The 20,175-nt window shown below is 25.5% G+C and overlaps 6 protein-coding genes across 6 annotated transcripts; 5 read left to right on the plus strand and 1 right to left on the minus strand.

The window, feature by feature from the left end:
• The first annotated feature begins 5,404 nt into the window (after positions 1–5,404).
• LOC112693019 (probable dolichyl pyrophosphate Man9GlcNAc2 alpha-1,3-glucosyltransferase) lies at positions 5,405–9,724 on the plus strand. The gene is made up of 2 exons (XM_025567891.1): positions 5,405–5,494; positions 8,169–9,724. Exon 2 carries the CDS (start codon positions 8,210–8,212, stop codon positions 9,722–9,724), a length of 1,515 nt encoding a protein of 504 aa, XP_025423676.1. The 5' UTR covers positions 5,405–5,494; positions 8,169–8,209.
• Positions 5,412–12,328, plus strand: LOC112693023 (bolA-like protein 2). Its single transcript, XM_025567895.1, has 3 exons — positions 5,412–5,494; positions 10,752–10,846; positions 12,213–12,328. Exons 1-3 carry the CDS (start codon positions 5,432–5,434, stop codon positions 12,310–12,312), a joined length of 258 nt encoding a protein of 85 aa, XP_025423680.1. The 5' UTR covers positions 5,412–5,431; the 3' UTR covers positions 12,313–12,328.
• On the plus strand, positions 5,946–7,710 carry LOC112693021 (general transcription factor IIH subunit 3). Its single transcript, XM_025567893.1, has one exon. It carries the CDS (start codon positions 6,631–6,633, stop codon positions 7,546–7,548), a length of 918 nt encoding a protein of 305 aa, XP_025423678.1. The 5' UTR covers positions 5,946–6,630; the 3' UTR covers positions 7,549–7,710.
• On the plus strand, positions 12,302–14,629 carry LOC112693020 (mevalonate kinase; the record flags this gene model as incomplete). Its single annotated transcript, XM_025567892.1, is given in 4 exon segments — positions 12,302–13,031; positions 13,246–13,417; positions 13,569–13,753; positions 13,823–14,629. Coding segments are annotated over 4 exon segments (1,254 nt in total). The 5' UTR covers positions 12,302–12,398.
• Positions 14,630–15,767: 1,138 nt separating this feature from the next.
• LOC112693022 (endothelial differentiation-related factor 1 homolog) lies at positions 15,768–17,772 on the plus strand. Its single transcript, XM_025567894.1, has 6 exons — positions 15,768–15,886; positions 15,957–16,081; positions 16,152–16,203; positions 16,458–16,618; positions 16,679–16,772; positions 17,605–17,772. The coding sequence occupies exons 2-6, from the start codon at positions 16,010–16,012 to the stop codon at positions 17,664–17,666; spliced, it is 441 nt and encodes a 146-aa protein (XP_025423679.1). The 5' UTR covers positions 15,768–15,886; positions 15,957–16,009; the 3' UTR covers positions 17,667–17,772.
• Positions 17,773–18,524: 752 nt separating this feature from the next.
• On the minus strand, positions 18,525–19,198 carry LOC112693066 (EKC/KEOPS complex subunit TPRKB-like). Its single transcript, XM_025567960.1, has one exon. It carries the CDS (start codon positions 19,109–19,111, stop codon positions 18,584–18,586), a length of 528 nt encoding a protein of 175 aa, XP_025423745.1. The 5' UTR covers positions 19,112–19,198; the 3' UTR covers positions 18,525–18,583.
• Positions 19,199–20,175: the final 977 nt, after the last annotated feature.

Here is a 20,175-nt window from a genome sequence, read left to right on the forward strand (position 1 = left end):
ATACAATAACGAGCAAGAAAAACCCTTTTATTGAAAAATTAATTATACTTAATATTTAATTTAATATTTAGTTAATATTTTTAAATTAATTCAATTGTAAATTGTTTATAAACTAATTCAATTCTGCAATTTGTTTTTATCTGTGAATTCACCGTTGACGGTGTACAGCGACTAACGACGGCGCGATAATACGCGGATTATTTTCACCGGCCCCCTTCGTCCAACAAGCTAAACCATTACATGTTACGATTGAACCTAACCTGTTGGACGTCACTTTCATTCACTAAAATAGTGTTTCCATCGAAATAACTAATTATAGGTTTTATATTTTATGGCCTTTAATAATAATAATAATATATATATATGGAAAACGCTATAACATATCTTCAATAAAAATAAAAATATTTTTATACATCTTTAAATAGTAATTATTTACAAATAGCTGTTATTTTTTTTTAAGGGGAGACGCAGTCTCATAGTCTCCCTGGGCGAGCCGCCTCTGCAGTCTACTCTATAAAGGTCGATTCACACATATCAGTCACGAGACAGTGACGTATCCGATCAGAGATAGTCAAGTCACCGACGATTTTGACTGATCAGTCAAGTGTTTCACACATATCAGTCACCGAGACCGGTCAGTTTCGAGAAATCGGGACAGTCGTGTTGAGTCTATACCAAACACGCGTTTACACATCACGTATTTTTATATATATTTTTGTTATATTTTTTTTAAAACATTAAAATAATATTAAGCATTACAACGTAAATATGGCGAATTTCACTGATGAAGAATTATGTATTATTGCGATTATTTTGGACGAGGAAACCGAACAAGAAGAAAAGAATACTCCGAAGAGACAAAAGTGGGTGCATGAGGCATGGCAAAAAAGAGACAGTGAAGGAGAGTTTTTGACACTTTATAAGGAACTGATTGAAGATGGAACTAAATTTTATCAATATTTCAGAATATCTGAATATTGTTTTAATACGTTACTTGAGAAATTGTATGTATATTTAAAGAAAAAAAAGATACACATTGGAGAAAAGCTATAACACCAAAGGAACGGTTAGGAACGTTTTTATATGAAGTGTCCATATATTTTGGATTTGATAGGTCGTATAGCACTTCGTACTGTAGAACACATTCGATGAGATGTTCGTCATCCATTTCGCCTACAATTGTCATCCGTCAAAACAAAAAATATCGTTGGCGAGAATTCAAAAGTTCTCGGATCTGTGACTGAACGGATATTGACGGATCGGATTCGGATAGAAAACTGATGAGTGTGGATGACGCGATCTAAATTTAGCGAAACGTTATTTTCTATGACTGAGACTGACCCGAATTCTCGGAACTGAACGGTCTCGTGACTGATATGTGTGAATCGACCTTAAAGGTGCGTATACATGTGCGAGCCGAATCTACCGCGAACCGCTCATGATGGGTTCGTGTGATGATCGTTAATGCCACGTACACACTTGTGATCTTCTCGCCGCGAACCAATACCGACAACGAACCAACTTGTACCGGGTTCACGAGAGGTTCATCAAAAAAACCGACTCTCGATGGATCGGCGCGAACGGTTCGTTGAACGTTCGTCACACCGTCTCAATTATTGTCGCTATCGGTTCGCGATGGGTTTAGCTCGCACATACATACGCGCCTTTAGAGAGTTTTTTATTGTGAAATATATTAATACACAATTGATCGATCCAGACGGCGGCGACGGGCATACATACAATAAATAATATTACATGTACCTACGATTAGTTCGATCAGTTTTCATCGAATATCGATAATAGAGTGGTAAATACATACTTATAAAATAATTTATAAATTTATCGTGGCACACCAGTTGGGAACCATTGGAGTAAATAGTGAAAGACTACTGTCAGTCTAGGTTAATTATCTATTATATTATCTATTAACCTTGACTCTCAGTGTCAAATTCTGCCTTACAATTCTTTCGTCTTCTATTATTATTATTTTTATAACAATGGCATTAAAAGCTAAAAGTGTTCTTTGGAATTTTTATGAAAAATTCAGTAATGGTGGCCTATGCAAATTATGAAAATGTTCAGTCAAAACCAGTGGTAATACAACTTGAAACGAAAACATCCTACTGTTAATTTTGATAACATGTCAACGATTCTTCAAAATTCACTGTCTTCAACATCTGATGATTAAAATGCAAATGTTGATAGTTCTGCTATTGTATTACCAGAGACAGTAGAGCCATTTTGCTGTTATGGCGAATCAAATTGTTGTTTCTGTAAGTTGAATTAATGCACTTTTACTGATAAGTACAATTTAAAACTAAAATTGTAACTATAATTTTTTAACTTTAGGTTAACAAAATGCAAACAACATTGAAAAATATTTTTCGTCTTCAGTCATCCATCAGCACCAGTTCTACTTCAAAATCGGCTTATGTTGATTCGGCTTTAAATACCTATGTCAACACCTTCATCTTCAATGTGTGGCTCTGTTCAGAGTCTGAACATCCTTAACCTAAAGCAACTGACAATTATGAATCACATTTTCGGATATGAAATCATATAATAGTTCATGGTCACTAGTTAACTTAATAAATGTTTAGGACTTAGAATATTTAACAATATATATAGCTTAACTTTGAGTTATTATTTGAACATCCTATCACATTTCCTTAACCTTAGAACTGATGGCACGCAACAAATGAAAGGGGAAAAATTGAAGCATCTTTTATTCCTTAGTTGCTTCAATTTTTCCCCTTTCATTTGTTGCGTGCCATCAGTTCTAAGGTTAAGGAAATGTGATAGGATGTTCAAATAATAACTCAAAGTTAAACTATATATTATTGTTAAATATTCTAAAAAAATATAAATATTTTAAAAATTCAATAATATATTCCTTAGTTAGCTGAATTTTTAAAATATTTAAAAATAATAATATCTAATAGTAAAATAATAGTTTTAATAGTAAAGTAATAGTAAAAAATACATACAAAGGAAAATTAAACTATTAAAACTATTATTTTACTATTAGATATTATTATTATTTTATTACCTATTTATATTTAGACTGATTTGTTATGTTATATGTAATTTACTTTTATAACTAGAATATTTTTATGTATCATCTCATACTAATTGTATTGTTATAGTGAGTAGCAGTATTGTACTAGTTAGTAGCAGTGACATACCATTTTTTATGTTTGTAGCAATAAGTTTTGTAGACGTGAAATGTTCCTTTTATAAATATAAAGATATTTTGGCTGATAACAAGCGGTTATTTAAATCTCCCAACTTAAGAAAATATCTTATAGTCCAATGTAATGCTCAAGGTAATAAATACTATATTAAGAAAAAATGTTTTCAATTTAATTTATTTTTAAAACAATTTTAAATTTGTAGTTTTAAACAAAAACTTAATATAAGATGAAAACAAATTTCAAAAAAAGAAAATAAGTATCTCAGATCATCATATCTATCATATCTAAAAATATTATTATTTATTACTAATTAAATTTTTTAATCAAATAATTATTATAAATTTAATTATTTTTTAAATGTATATTTTAATAGCATATTTATTGATTTTTTAGGATATAAATAAATACATTTTTTAAGGGCATGAAGTCCCTAGCCCTAGTGATGATAATTTTTTTTTTTTATTTGTATGGCAAGTGATAATAATGATATGAAGGCACACAAACATACCGCTTTGCGTCCGTGTGATTTCATTAAATAATAATATTCTGTGGTTGAAGTAAAAACTTAAAAGTTCACAAAGATGCTATAAACTAGCAGTGCACAATCTATCTTGATGAATGACCCTCAAATTAATTTATTTCGAAAAGGCCGCCTTCTTACCAACATTATCTAATTATATATTATATAGGTACTAATTTATTTAAAATAAAAAAATTTGTTCTCATAATATGAAAACGCTTGTTTGCTACAACAATGACATAACACGAAAAACATGATTTTACACAAAAGGCATTTGAAAATTTTATTTGCAATATGATGGCAACGCAATAACGTCATAACTGCCATCTAGCGGCTAATTTTTGTGTTGTCACTTATCTCGTTCTTGCAGTATAAAGAAAAGCACCAAAATTATTATTATATGCAAACACCTCAAAAATGACGATTTTTGTGTTATGTCGTTGTTGTAGCAAACAAGCGATATAAATCAAGTTATTTATTTTAAGCAATTTCAATATTTCTTTTATTTAATTAATTTAAAATCTAAATATTAAATTATATAAAATAATATACATAATATATAACTTCTTCATTTGATGTTAAATTATAGGCAATCCCTTAATAAAATTTGGCAACCCACATAAGGGTCGCGACCCCCTGGTTGAGCATCACTTTATGGCATTAAACATTAACATTACCATAAATTTTAAACTCAATGAATTCTTTTTATCACTTTTACTATCCATTTTTTTTCTATGTATTTAAAGATTTAAATCAGTTATTAAGTAAAAAAAAAATATAAATTGTTTTTAACCTTATTATTGATATAATATTGAAAATATTTCATTACAAAACTATATAACTTAATTAATTTAATAAAATATGACCTAACCACTGAGGAACAGGACATTTTAGGACATATATTTATCCAAGGTAGTTAAAACACTACCTTGTATTTATCATACTTGATGGTTCTATCAATGGACAGTGAACAGGTTCTTTAATTTTTTTTTCTATGGGTTCTTTCCTCTTATTACACTCAAGCTATGTAAATATATCATATGTGTTTATGGATTGTAATTTTTGATATTTTAACAAATAAATGTATGATGATAAAAATACATAAATTTCATTAATAATCTAAAATAATAGGATTTCCGGTTATCACTATCCACAAAATTATTAATAATTATAAATTAATTCAGAAACTTAGTAACCGCAGTGATGTGAAAAATTGTGATCATAGTTATGTTTTTTGAACTGAATGCAGCTAACTAAAAAACAGATAACAAAAGAAAATGGTAATTATTTATTAATATTGTTAATAGTTTATAGTTATTATTGATGAAGTTATATTATTTGTATCCTATGATGAAAGGTGGTTAAGGCATCAAATATTAAAAAAATTTGTTAACATTGTATTTTTGATTTGTTATCATGGTATTGCTTATCATTTCTTGCCAACATAATGTTCTTCGGATGTAATACTTCAGTCCTAGTTGATTAGTTCAGTTGTTTAATTCTTATTGTGCACAATTCGGGCAACAATTGTGACAAGGTGGACACCTTGATGTTTGAATTAAAATTACAATTATCAGATTACCAGAGATAATAGTGATTATAGTAAATTGTATTTAGACGTTTTAAAAATACGGAATACGTGTTGAAAACCATTTTAAACGCCATTATATATCACTCTATACTAATTATAATTGTTCATTTTGTGATACTTGCTGTGATGACCATTAGTGAAGATTTTTTAAAATCAAAATTAACAGACACTCTTGATGCTTCATACGTGGTAAGTTGGATATATATTTTGTGTTATAATAGCTATTTAGCCAATACTTAAAATGTTCCATTATTTGACGTATTTAACCCTACGATAATTTTTACTTAAATTGATTTTTTTTTAGTCGCCTAATTAATAACTATACTTTTAAATGTACTTAAAAATTATTAATACTTCAGTGTACATTTTGTTTATTGAAACTTATGCTTTGGTTTGTATTTTGTGTTTCATAATTATTTTATAAATATGTTTAAAATTAACATTTCATTAAAATATCATTAAAATCATTTACATCATTAAAATCAACATTCCAAGAAATTATAAAGAAATTATATTGTAGCAATGTTTTAGGGTATTATTTCCTTTTTATTTTATAAGCGTACAGTTAATCGATACAATTATGACCCTCTAATCTCCTTATGAAGTGTAATCTAGAATTTTTTATTTAATTTTAATGGACCATGTTTTGTGAATCGTGAATTATAAATGTTTAGATTTTCAATTTTTTCGCGTTAAGTATTTATAATAAAATTGACCATTCCCGAATTTCCTGAAGTGTTTTTATTCCACTTCGTCCGAATGCCGTATTACGATTATTGATTACGTAAGCGGCTGGTATCCCACAGAATTATGGTAACTTAAGTTTATATTCATAGATGTTCGTAATTTAATTATTTAATTTTTCATTACTAGAAATAATGTATTGGAATGGCATTTTGATGACCAATCGATCATAATAATGTTAAATGAATTTGGTTACCATATGTTTCGATAAATAAAATACTTACCATTTTGTTAGCATTACTGTGGTTTTGGTATACTGTCCAAAGATATCAAAATATGGTATTAATATAATCTCATATTATGTTTTATCAATTTTTATATTGTCAAATGAGAAGTTCTGGATATGGCTATACGGCATAGTGTTAAACTGTTAGTATTTTTAACATAAACAGTTACTTTTGTTTGATATGAGATACAAAACTAAATTATGATTTACAATTTATGATTTGTGATTCAAGTTATTTACACTATTAATGTCTCATAAGCAATTATTATTGGTTTTTTGTTTTCGCTTTATAAAAAAGTAGTGTTTTTTTTGTAAATTTATATAAGTATTTGTATAAATTGTGAAGACCAACATTATGCAATCTGAAACACCAAAAAAAATATTTTCCAGTCTTCTGGTAATAATCTTAGATGTTAATCCTGCTCAAGATACTTTGTTAAGTGGAGAAATAAAATTGTCGTCCATTCTTAGTTCAGTTGTTGCTTTTGCCAATTCTCATCTTATGCTCCGAACACATAATAAAGTTGCAGTGCTTGCATCTGATCCAAATAGTTGTGATTTTATATATTCCGATCAAGATGAACTTGATTTTAAAAAAAAAACTGTTAGTAGTTGTAAAATGGGTGGAAGTCAATATGAACTATTTAGCCATATAGATCGTTCTATCAAATTTAACATAGTAAAATTTCTCAGAGATGCAGCTGAAGAACCACATATGTCAAGAGATACAGTTTTTGGTGCATCTTGTGCTAAAGCATTATGTTATATAAATAGATTGCAAAGTAATCTTTTACCAGGTGAAACAATGAATTCAAGAATATTGATTATATCTGGTTGTGATAATGAAGGAGATAAATACATACGTTGTATGAATACATTTTTTACTGCTCAAAAACAAAATGTTGCTATTGATGCTTGTAGTCTTACTCATGATGTAACACTATTGAAACAAGCATGCTATATCACAGAAGGTTCATATTTTCGTATGCCTAAATTGGAAGGACTTTTATTGTATTTACAATGGATATTTTTAACAGAACCTTCTTCTAGAAAAAAATTAGTTATACCATTAGCTCCGCAGTTGGATTTTCGACCATTTTGTTTTTGTCATGGGACTCTAACAGCGATTGGTTTTGTATGTTCACTATGTTTAACTATTTATTGCAAAATAAGTCCTATTTGCACTACTTGCGAAGCAGTATTTAAGGTTCGATCAGCCATCGCAGTTAAGCCTAAAAAAAAGAAAACTAAAGTGACAACTGTTAATAACTAATTTTTTATTAGTTATTTTATGATTATGTTATTGCTTATTCAAATTGATGTTACTTCAAATATCAGTGTAAAAGATATGTGTAATCATGGAGTTTACTGTTGTAATGTAGATAGTTTACTTAAATTTGTATTTTATTGATTTGGATAATTATTTATAGTATTTTTAACTGTAATATTTTATATAAAATAAAAAAAATAAAAAATGTATAAATTTTGTAAGAAAGATTACTGCTCTCTTTTACTTTTGTATTTTCATATTATTTTCTGTATCTCCTTTATATTTATGTGTTCTATTTCTAGTACATATATTATTAATTTCAAAATTTAAAGTAAATGATTAATCATATTCTAAGTAATTTTTATTTTAGAAATTTAAATGTTATACTTAAATTATTTATTTTTATAATAAGTACAACTATTTTAATTTACATTGTATTTAATCAAAAATGTATTAAAAAAATATAATCATATACAGTTAGCTACACAAAGATAATTATTTATTGTTTACCTATATTTTCTTACATTTTAATTTAATTTCCTTTAAATATATATTGAATACATTTTAATTTAAAAATAAAAAAATACTTGTATTATTTACAATTTCCATTTTTCTTTTTCCAGAACAATCATATCTCGTGAAAACTGGTGTCTCATTTTGATCTATGCATTTATATTATTATACAATGACTTACAAATACTTAATACCTTTATACTTGAATAAAGTACTCAATGAAAAACTTGTCTTTATGATTGCTGTATTATTTCGTTGGTTTGTCAGCTTACATGATTATTCTGGAAAATCAAAACCTCCGATGTTTGGTGATTATGAAGCCCAACGACATTGGATGGAAGTAACAATTTCTCTACCAACCACTCATTGGTATTTTAATTCATCCAACAATGATTTATTATATTGGGGTCTAGATTACCCACCTTTAACAGCCTATCATAGTTATATCAATGGTTTAATATTTAATAATGTTCTCCCAGAATCTGTGCAGCTTCATACATCTAGAGGATTTGAGTCTAAATTTCATCAACTACTCATGAGATATTCAGTACTTATTGTCGACTTATTGATATTTTTTCCAGCTGTTTTTTGGTTTTTTAGACAGTTTTTTAAAATTAAAAATAATAATCAAATTAGTCAAACAATGGCTATTGGAATCATGTTATTGTACCCAGGATTAATATTAATAGATCATGGACATTTCCAGTATAATTGTGTTTCTTTGGGTTTATTTGTAGCAAGTGTTGCTAATATATTTGCTAACAAAACTATATTAACTTGTATTTTGTTCAGCATGGCTTTAAATTATAAACAAATGGAATTATATCATGCATTGCCTTTTTTTTTTTATTATATTGGATCGGTTTATGAAACATATATAAAATATTCATTTTTTGCTGCTCTAAGAAAACTAATTATTCTTGTGCTTAGCGTATTACTAACATTTTTAATATTATGGGCTCCATACATTAGTGACTCAAAACAAATATTCCAAGTTGTACACAGGATTTTTCCTTTAGAGCGAGGTGTTTTTGAAGATAAAGTTTCCAATATATGGTGTCAAATTAATATAATTTATAAGTTGAGAAATATAAATAATCAAACCATGGCTACTATATGTCTATTAACAACATTAATTTCTGTGTTACCTTCATGCTTGGATCTGTTTAAAAATCCTTCTAAAATAAAGTTTTTACTTTCATTAATTAACTGTTCATTGTCATTTTTTCTATTTTCTTTCCAAGTTCATGAAAAAAGTATACTTTTGGTGGCTATACCAGTTTTAATGTATTCTCCTCAAAGTCCATTTATATGTACTTGGTTTGTGTTTATTACAACATTTAGCATGCTTCCATTATTGATAAAAGATAATTTATTAATACCATTCATTTCAATGTCATTAATTTATTTTATAGTATACAGTAATATAGAAAAGGTATTTTCAAAACAAAAAGAAACATTCAAATTAAATTTATTACGTAATCTATCATTGTTTGGATGTGTTATACTAACTATATGTTCTATAGTATTGAAACCTCCCCAAAAATATCCATATTTATGGCCTCTTATCATATCTTCTTATAGTTGTGTACATTTTATTGCATTTTTGATTTATTTTAATTTTGAACAGTTAATGTTACAAATTCCCAAAAAAAAATTGTATTAAATAATAATATTTTTTATTTTATTTTTTTAATGTCCCTGGATATTATTTTAACAGTCCAAAAGTCTAATAAATATGTATTACATTTCTATACAATTGAAAAATATTTTTTAATTAAGAGAAGTAAATATATGATACTTTAAATATGTAATATTTTATTGTTTAGTATTTAAAAATAATAATTATATGTCAATTATTTCTAAATAGTTAATAGTAGTAATTAAATTAATTTTGTAGTCTAGCATACTTGTATATAATTTTTTTTGTTATTATGGTTGTTAAAAAATATTTTAATTACTGTTTTATTACATAAAACTATGGTTTTTAAGTACTTAGTTATATGTATATATTTAAAGAAATGACAAATTTGTTAATATAGTATTTATTTTTAGTTGATTTCAATGATTATATGAATAATATTGTATATTAATTATTATATTTTGATTGTATCATATTTATATTATTAAAAATAAAGTTTAAATTTTATAATTATAAGTGTTTATTTGTTATTTGACACCATATAATTAAAAAAATATATATATTTCATATCAAAAATATGCAAAGGAAATTAACATTACCTTTTTACAATAGATATGTGTATAAATTACGGCAATTTTTTATTTTTCATAAGTTCATCATTTATTCATATATTTTACTATACATGTTAAACAATATAATTTACTTTATGCAAAAAAAAAAAAAAACTAAGTGCACTATAAATATGTATAATATCATTGCTATAAATATAGATCAATATTGAAAACCATTAAAATATATTATCATTTATTTAATTTAAATACTATATTTATATAAAAACTATTATATTTTAATGTGATTGAAGAAATATAAATATAATTCACAAATGTATAGCTCAAATTAATCTCATTTTGTCAAGTTTTTAATTAAATAATCATGAAAATTGTTTAAAAAAAATGTCCTTACTTTCTTAATTATATTTTCTACTTTTATCGAGAATAATGTGTTTTGTAATTTTATTTTAAATATTAATTTATTTTGTACCTTTTTTCAGTCTGTTAATGATGATTCTGATGGTTGTGGTGCCAAATTTAGTGTAATTGTTGTGTCTGATAAATTTATTGGTAAAACATTATTACAACGTCATCGGTAAGTAGATTCTTTCAAACTATAATTACCTAGTTAGAATCTAAGAAACTTTGTATATGTTTATATAATTACCAACAATTATTATAACCAATATATTATAATTCAGTGTAATTTTCAGCTACAGAATTAATAAATTATTTTTTAGTTCCTTAAATTATCGTGGCATTACGCCATAGTTTAATATTAGATTACATTTTTGAATAAAATACTTAAATGAATTTTATTAATGTAAATTGACTAAAAGCAATTAACACACTGCATAATCTAATGACCTATATTCATTATTTTCTAAAATGAACATTAACTATTAACCAGTCAATTTTTTATAGCTGTTATGAAGCTATAATAATTAAAGATAAGTATTAAGTATTTATTGTATCCATATATATAATATTAAATTAAAATTAATACTGTTTGATTATAGTTAGTATTCAATTATTTACATTTGTTTTATACTAAAAAATAAAATATCTATTTGATTATATTGAAATTTTATATTAGTTATTTTTTACTTAAAGTATATTTATATCTATTTCATAGAAAAAACATTACATAATCATTTTTAAAACTCTCAAAATCTTAACTGATTTTAAATATTTTGTTTTATGCATATTTTTAAATTTGTTTCAATCATAAAGATAAAATATTATAAATTAAAAGAACTATTTTCTATGGTGTTTGAAACACAGATAACAAATATTATACCAACATCCTTTAATATTTTAAATATTCACTGATTTATAATCACTAGTTGGTCATTATTTTTAATGAGTGAGATATGTTAGAAATTTAGTTGTTGACTACAAATATAAATTTTATTCAATGTTTAATAATTTACATTCAGTCAAGAATTGTTTAATAATTATATTTTTAGTTTGTATGATTAATAAAATTATAATACATTCATTTTTTAAAAGTTAAAAAAGTTAGACTTGAGTATATTTATTAATGAACTATAATTAATTTAGTGGTACTAATACATATTACTGTTTTAGAGCTAATTTGTTTAACATAATATTTGTCTCTTTATGACACTTGAAACTTTACGATATTGAATTAATTACATAATTATAAAAATATGTTATATATTAGTTTAGATTAGTTTGTGACTAGTTTTTATTATTATTATCTTATTATAAAAGAGTAATCTTAATTCAATGTCCATAGATATTTTAAATATATTTAATGCTATATATATATGTATGTATGTATAAAATATTTTAAATATTTTATGATATTTTGTATATTTCAACATTATATGTTAATATGTTATAATCATATATCACGTTTAGTATATATAAATAGTAATATTTCAATCGCCAATATAATTTATTAATTGATTTCTAATATTTGTGTTCTTATTTAGAATGGTTAATGAAGTACTAGCTGAAGAATTAAAAGAAATACACGCATTCTCACAGAAAACATTAACAACAGAACAATGGGACAATTTAAATAAAAATTAATTGCCTCTAATTGATTGATTTAAGCTTGGCAACATATACTTTCTAAACAACATTTTAACATTTTATTCTATCATATAAAGTAAAAAATGAATTCTAACATACAGTTTGAAGTAACAGCACCTGGAAAAATAATTCTTTTTGGTGAACATAGTGTTGTGTACGGGAAACCGGCAATCGCGTGTGCTATTGATCAACATACCACATTAATATTTACAGAAAGTTATTGTAATAATCAAGATTTGAACACTGTACCATGTCGCATAATCTTACCACTTATAAATTATTCTGGAATGCTGACTATTCATTTAGATACTAAACCGGCATTTTCACCTACCAAATACTTCCAAGAAACCTTGAACAAACTTAACAAAAATGAACCATTTTTGAATGAATTAGATACCTTATCTGGAAATGAGAAAAAAACTCTTACAGTTTTACATTTTATTTTTGGAGGAATTCTAACATGTTACATGAAACAATTGAAAAATGTTTCATTTACAATTGAAGTAAAATCTGCATTGAAGTTGGGTGCTGGTACTGGTAGCTCTGCATCTTTCTGTGTTTCTCTAGTTGCTGCATGTTTGTCTTACGTTAAGTTCAAAATTAAATCCATTGTAGAAATTCAATTTGATCCATTGTTGGATGATTTTCATTCACAAAGCGGTGACAACTTGTTAATTATTGAACCATTCACAGACAGTCTAACATTCAGTGATGGGGTAATATATTTTTGTCAATATTAATATTATTATAATATGTGTTTAGTATTAAACAAGTCTACTACATATAATATATCTAATATTTATTAAAAGTAAATTTTTTATTTTGTTAAAAAAAAGATTTTTATTTGCAATTTTCTATTAATCAAAATTATTTTTTTATGAGTTTTAATAAATTATTTTACACTGTATTTTATACAAATATTTTTTTCAGGAAAAATGTTTAATAAATAGATGGGCTTTGTTAGCAGAAAATTTTATTCATACAAAGGCTTCAGGATTAGATAACACTATTTGTACATATGGCACGATGGTTCAATATACAAAACTTAATAGCCATAAATTACTGGAGGCTCCAGAACTAAAAATTCTTTTAATCTATTCAGGTTTGCTCTAAACTATTAATTAATCTTTTTTAATTATGACAAAAGTTCTTAATACTTAGAATATACATACTTATTGATTTAATTTTTTAATGTTTTTTACTCAATGTTGTATAATAACCGTATTTTAGAACTATATTTATTGTATTTTAAGGTGTTGAAAGATCTACTGGAAATGTGGTCAAAAGTGTTAGAACTAAGTATAATGACGAAACCTATCATTTAATTTTTGATGGCATTTTCAATTCTATAGGATTAATTGTAAATTCAGCTGTAAATGCAATTGATCAAATGGCTCAAAATCCTCAGCAAGAACTTCAACAAATAAGTGTTTTACAAGTTAGTATCCATTACATAATATATTTTATATTAATTGTTGTATTTAAAATAAACTTTTTTTTTTATTAGACTCTAATGGATATGAATCAAGGATTATTAATGGCATTAGGTGTATCTCATGAAACATTAGATGCTATTGTGGCCATATTAAAAAAATTTGACTTACATGCCAAGTTAACTGGTGCTGGAATGGGTGGATATGCAATATGTCTTGTTCCTCCAAATATTCATAAATCTAAAATAGAAACATGCATGCAAGAATTGAAAATTTATGGTTTTGAATCTAATATTTGTACAATCGGTTGTCCTGGTGTCAGAATACAAACTAAATGAATCAAGGATAGTTTATTATAACTTTAATTACAATTATTATTTGTTTTCAATAAGAATATTAAAAATAAATTAAGTTTAAAATAGGTAATAATATGTTGTAAGACTATTTATGTAGGGCAAAATATCTTCTATATTTATATTGTTTTTAAACAGTATATTGTTTTATATTAATATTTTTTATTCATGTTATTACTTTTAATATTAAGAAAATAATAGTGGTAGTTACTAGTTGGTAAATTATGAAAAATAAATAATCAATAGATTTTATAGCGCATAATTTATGATTTTTTAGTCTTTAAAAACGTATAATAAAAAAATAAAAATTACAATATTTGTCATTTGATTGTACAGTATATTTTATTATAAATACAGTACGTACCTAATTTGTGTCCACTGTTGTAAATATACATTTTCCATAAACAATGAAATGTCTTTTATACGACTGAATGCATGAATGACATTATTAAATAATTATGATTGATTATCAGGGTCAACATTACTTGTGCAAAACAATGTAAATAATAAAATTAATAATAAGTAATAATGTCTATACTGTAAATTGATCATCTAAATTAATTATTTTACAGAAATAATTTTATATTAAAATGTTAAATTAAATGATTCAAACAAATTGAATATTTTCATTAAATAAAAGATTAATTAAACCTAAAAATGTTCAACTCATATGATATTTTCATTACCATATGCCAATCACCAGATGATAGGATTAAGAATGGAACCCAAAAGGGTGATAATTTATCAATTTTTTTAATAAATGATGACAATCCGACACTTGAAGTACTACCTCACAGTATTCCCAACTCGAGTGGTAGGTGTATTACTGAATTTGAAAAAAGAAAAAGGATTGAACACGGACTAATGTTAGAAAAATCTCATGGGAAACAATAATAACTATTAAATTTGGTCAGAAAACATATTTTAAATTTTTTTCTTAAATTTCGGAGAAGGGGAGATTTTAATCCTCTTTGCATTAACGTCTGGGATTGAGGCATAATTATTAGAAAAACTGCAAAATAATTTATTATTATTATTATATCCACCTATAATAATTTGTGACATCAATGTTTCATCAAAACTATTTCTAATTTCAACGCCTTTCGCGCGTTTTCTGATTTTATATATCGAGGGGAGTTATCGTTAATTTTCGAGGGAGTATGTGATATGCGGTGTGTCATATTAGTCAATAATTAATAAATAAATAAATAAATAATTTTATCGTGGGGGGGGAGGTATAAATTTTTTTTCCAGGATAATACCCCCCATTCCCGGTCCCCACCCTTAAACGAACACTGCACATAAGCAATAATACTTACTCGTATTGGTTCACACGTACGTGAAGTCCAACAAATCTAATGAAAACTGTATTTGATCACAACGGAAATAATTTTTTGAATAACAATAGGCATGAGTATTATTAAAGTTCATGAGTTCGATATTGTAATGTATCGATGTTGATTATCAGTTGATGTCCACTTAATCGGGACAATTGCACCCACGGCTTACATGAACTCACGACAGGTTCGAACATTCAAATTTGATAATTTTTCCCGCGTGAAATCAAATGTTTTGGAATGTCTTTGAACCGACCGATCGTCATATGTTTTTTTCTATGCCATCACCCAACACTATCGATATCCCACACGGCCAAACCAAATATTTATCGTGGGTTTATTATGTTACAACTTTTTATTTGATTTAATTACTCAGCTTTTTTTTCCTTTTTTTTTATATTTTTTTTTTTATAAAATTCAGCGACCAACTCGTAGCTGATTGTTATCGGTATATTAAGACTGTAATTCATTACCCAAGCAGCACCTATCATTGATATTATTATTTTTTTTCCATCTAGACAAGAACAGCATTTATTTACAAATTTAGCACTTCGTTGCAATATCAATCATCATGAGCGACTGGAATACAGTAACGATTTTGAGGAAGAGGCCGCCAAAGCCTTCCACTATGAAATCTGAACAGGTGCATTGATTAATTTTGTCAACTTTTTCTAATTAAGTTATGCCTAAATTGTGTAAAACCGCTATTTTAGGCCATCAATAAAGCTAGGCGCGAAGGTGCTGTTATTGACACTCAAACCAAATGTAAGTATTCATTTATGTGTGTATTGGTTAAAATATAGATTTTTATGAATATTATTTTAAATATTAAACCAATTGAGTCTTAAGTTATAATTTGTTATTTATTTATTTAAAATTCTAATGGTTGTAAGATCACATTTCCTGAACACATTCCTAATCAATCTTGTTTGGTTCTATAAGAATCCAATTAATTGTACTTAGTTTATCACCAGAGTTTCAATATTGTATTATATTGTACTTAATTTATCATAATTTAGGGGGTGCAGCTACAAATAAACATCAAGTGACCACAAAAAATACTGCAAAATTGGATCGGGAAACTGAGGAATTAAAGCATGATAAAGTACCTATTGATTTAGGTCGTCTTATACAACAAGGACGACAAGCTAAAGGTCTTAATCAAAAAGATTTGGCTACTGTAAGTTCAATTAATTTATGTATCTATGATTATAATTTACATGTATTCTTCTAATTTCAGAAAATTAATGAAAAACCACAAGTAATTCAGGATTATGAAGCTGGTCGTGGAATACCTAATCAATTGATTATTGGGAAAATTGAAAAAGTACTCTGTAAGTATTTGGTTTTCATTAACATCTTATTTGATTATCCATTCAAATAATCATACAAAATTATTTTAATTAATTTTACGGAAATATATTCTATAAAATAACTTAATTTTAAAGGAAGTTGATGTTTTAATACATGGCATTATATTTATATTTCCTGTTAAATAATTAATTTTATTTATTTATTGCTTTTATCTTGAAAACATTATGACTTTTCCTGTTTAATATGCATAAGATCTCTAAATCATTGTATAATAGCTTATAATCTGATTGTAATTTTTTTGTTGATAATAGTACTCTTGAAAAGTAATATGATTAATATTTTTTAAATTCATAAAAATGATATATCTTTTGGCTCTATATAATTTAAATTGTAATATGAAAGTTCATGGTACTTAGCAATTAATTAAAATAAGTATATTAACATTATATATTGAAGTTTAATGTCTAGTGGTGCACAAATAAATAATTAATATAAATAATTACTACGAATAATTTATTAAAAATTATTAAATGTTTTAAAATAACATCAACCAAAATATAGAATAAGATATTTAAAAAAAGTTATTCTTTGAAGTATTATCAATGTTGAAATAATGACTAATGATTTTATAAAACGAAATCAGTTGTAAATATTTACCTACTAATAATATTTAGACTAAGAATTTTGATTATTATACTTGATACTTATTTTTAAAGATTGTGTAAACAAATTTATTAGAATAGATTTTTCCCTTCTAACTCATGTTTTTAGATATCTGTTAATTTATATATAAAGTTATTTAATATTTTTGTATTTCAAATAAACATATTAAGAAAATTGTTTTTGATTTAGGTATAAAATTACGAGGAAAAGATCGCGGCCAAGCACTTCTGCCCCCTAGTTCCAAGAAGTGACGGGCTTGGGGGAGTATTGAAATAAGTCACTAATTTCAAATTTACGCTAAATACTTTTAATTTTGTTCTAAATAAAAGAAATTGTTGTGACAAAACATTTACCTTATATTTTACTTTTTATTTTACCTTATCATTAAGTTGAAAATTGGTTACAATAATGGTATATTTTTAACTAAATATTAATTATTATTTTTTGTATTAAACACTTAACATAATTTATCATATTGTTTTTGGTTTTTTTTTTATTTTGTTTTTTTTTTTTTATATTTTTGTGTTTAAATAGCACATTATTAGAATTAAAATGAGATATTAAAACTTAACTAGTATTACCATATTTTTAATTTATTATTTTATGTCACTGAAATTTTCATAATGAATGGTCAGGTAATATAACTATTTATATGTATTATATAATTTTACAATTGCACATTGAAATATAGTCATACATAACTGCTTTATGGATAAAATAATAGATAGTAATAGATATAGTAATAGATCTAGTTACATTTATTATAGAAGATATGTTTTTTTTAAATAATATTTGAATTGTTAAGGTTTGAAGAATCATTCTATATTGAACTTTCTTGAAATAGTTTTTCAAGTGATTACAGAAATATTTTAGTTAAGTATTCTGATTAATCTATTTAATTTAACAAGGAAAGTCAATTAAAGAGAAGTTCTTTTATGATCTGGAATATGTTATCCCTACAGCTTAATAGTTAAATAAACATTAAATGCAATTTTATATCCATAGGTGTTTAATATTTTTAAACGAAACTAAAAATATTATATAAATATACTAAACAAGTCTTACAATCAATATAATATATGCACATGTTAAAAAAGAAAAGAAAAACAAATAAGTGATATTATTTATTTACTTTGAAATTATAATTATTAGGAAGATCATATGAATTTTACAAAATAGATTTACAAGCAATTCGAGTAACAACAGAATCGAGTAGACTTGAGGTTTCACTTTCTATTTGACTAATTTTGTAATACGTCTTGATTAAATCTTCATTGATATTTTCTAAAAGTTGTGAAAGATTAGTTTCACATCCTTTTATACATTTATCATGGAATATCTTCATTTCTGGAACATTTGGAAACTTTGATACAAGGGCAACAATCATTTCATTATCATTGTCATTAGGACCTATGTCTGTTAATGATTTTGATATTTTATTGGTCGATGACAAGTTGAATAAAACTTCAGTGACTAATGACCTAGTCTTCATTGAAGAGTTTTCACTAGCTAAGAAAGCGTTATTCACAGCCACTACAATCTGAAACGGATCAACAATCAAACAGCTACGAATTAATATAGGCGATTTATCTTTGAAAATCGAAGCCATGTTTTCTTTTAACCATTTAATATTTTTGACGTCGGTGAAATAAGATACGCCTAAATACTTTTCGTTTTCCAAATGGTAGATTTTCATTGTTAAAAAATGTTAAACACTATTGAGGCTTCGACAACCTTGCACAACATACACAAACGACTATTTATTAAGAAGTTACTATCTCGGTGTCCAAAGCGTGTTTACCTATTTTCACGTTCTATGCTGTGATTGGTTCAAATATTTATGTCTTATCATTATTTTATCATGGTTGATTTGATTACCGCCTTAATTTAAATTTAAAATCAATTATTATTCATAGAATTTATTTAGGTAATTTAATAATATATATATTATGGATGTTCATTTTCTTGACAAAAATACATAAAATATTATATACAATATCTTAAATCGGACGTGAAGTTTAAGATAAATTAATATTTATAAGACCTTCCCGTTACTCAAAACCTTAAACTGATCATGTGATTAAAAAATTGTATACTCAGAAGGGTAATACGTTATACGTGCTATAGAGACATAAAATCAAAATAAACAATAATTTTTAAATTATTTAAATTCAAAAATATTTTAGTAATTATTGAATTGTACAGATAGCAGGATCAATAATCATAAAAGGAACATGAAAATGATAGAGGGGCATTAACACTCCAAGCTTTTTAATTAAAATTGCGAATCCTGTACTTGGACTGTTCACAAATATTACGGCTCCGTGGTGATGGTAAACTGCAGAATTAAAAACTTACGTTGTATTTAAATCATATTATGATAACATTTAACTATAGCAAAAATAAAATTATTTCACTGCGTGACATTTTAAGAAAGCAGGGAAATTAGTTTTCAAAAGAATATTATTTCACATTCTAGCACTAGGAATGGTTAACTCGTATAAAAGCAACATAAATTTATAAAGTTTCGATCAATGATGAACATGAAAAACGATTTTCATCAGTCCTCAATAAAAAAGGAATAAGAAGAAAGTTTTTAATATCAGTTAATAAGTGTGTAATTGAATACATTTAAAATACTATTGTACGTATGTTGGTTGTTGGCCAAAATTAAAAACTTATTTATAGTATTGATTTACGTTTGTTATTTTAGGTACGTAGTTGTGCATTTTTATTTCCATAGAAACGAAATAGTGTTTT

Source organism: Sipha flava, unplaced genomic scaffold, assembly GCF_003268045.1.
Source record: "Sipha flava isolate LNK unplaced genomic scaffold, YSA_version1 80_pilon_pilon, whole genome shotgun sequence".
Taxonomy (NCBI): domain Eukaryota; kingdom Metazoa; phylum Arthropoda; class Insecta; order Hemiptera; family Aphididae; genus Sipha; species Sipha flava.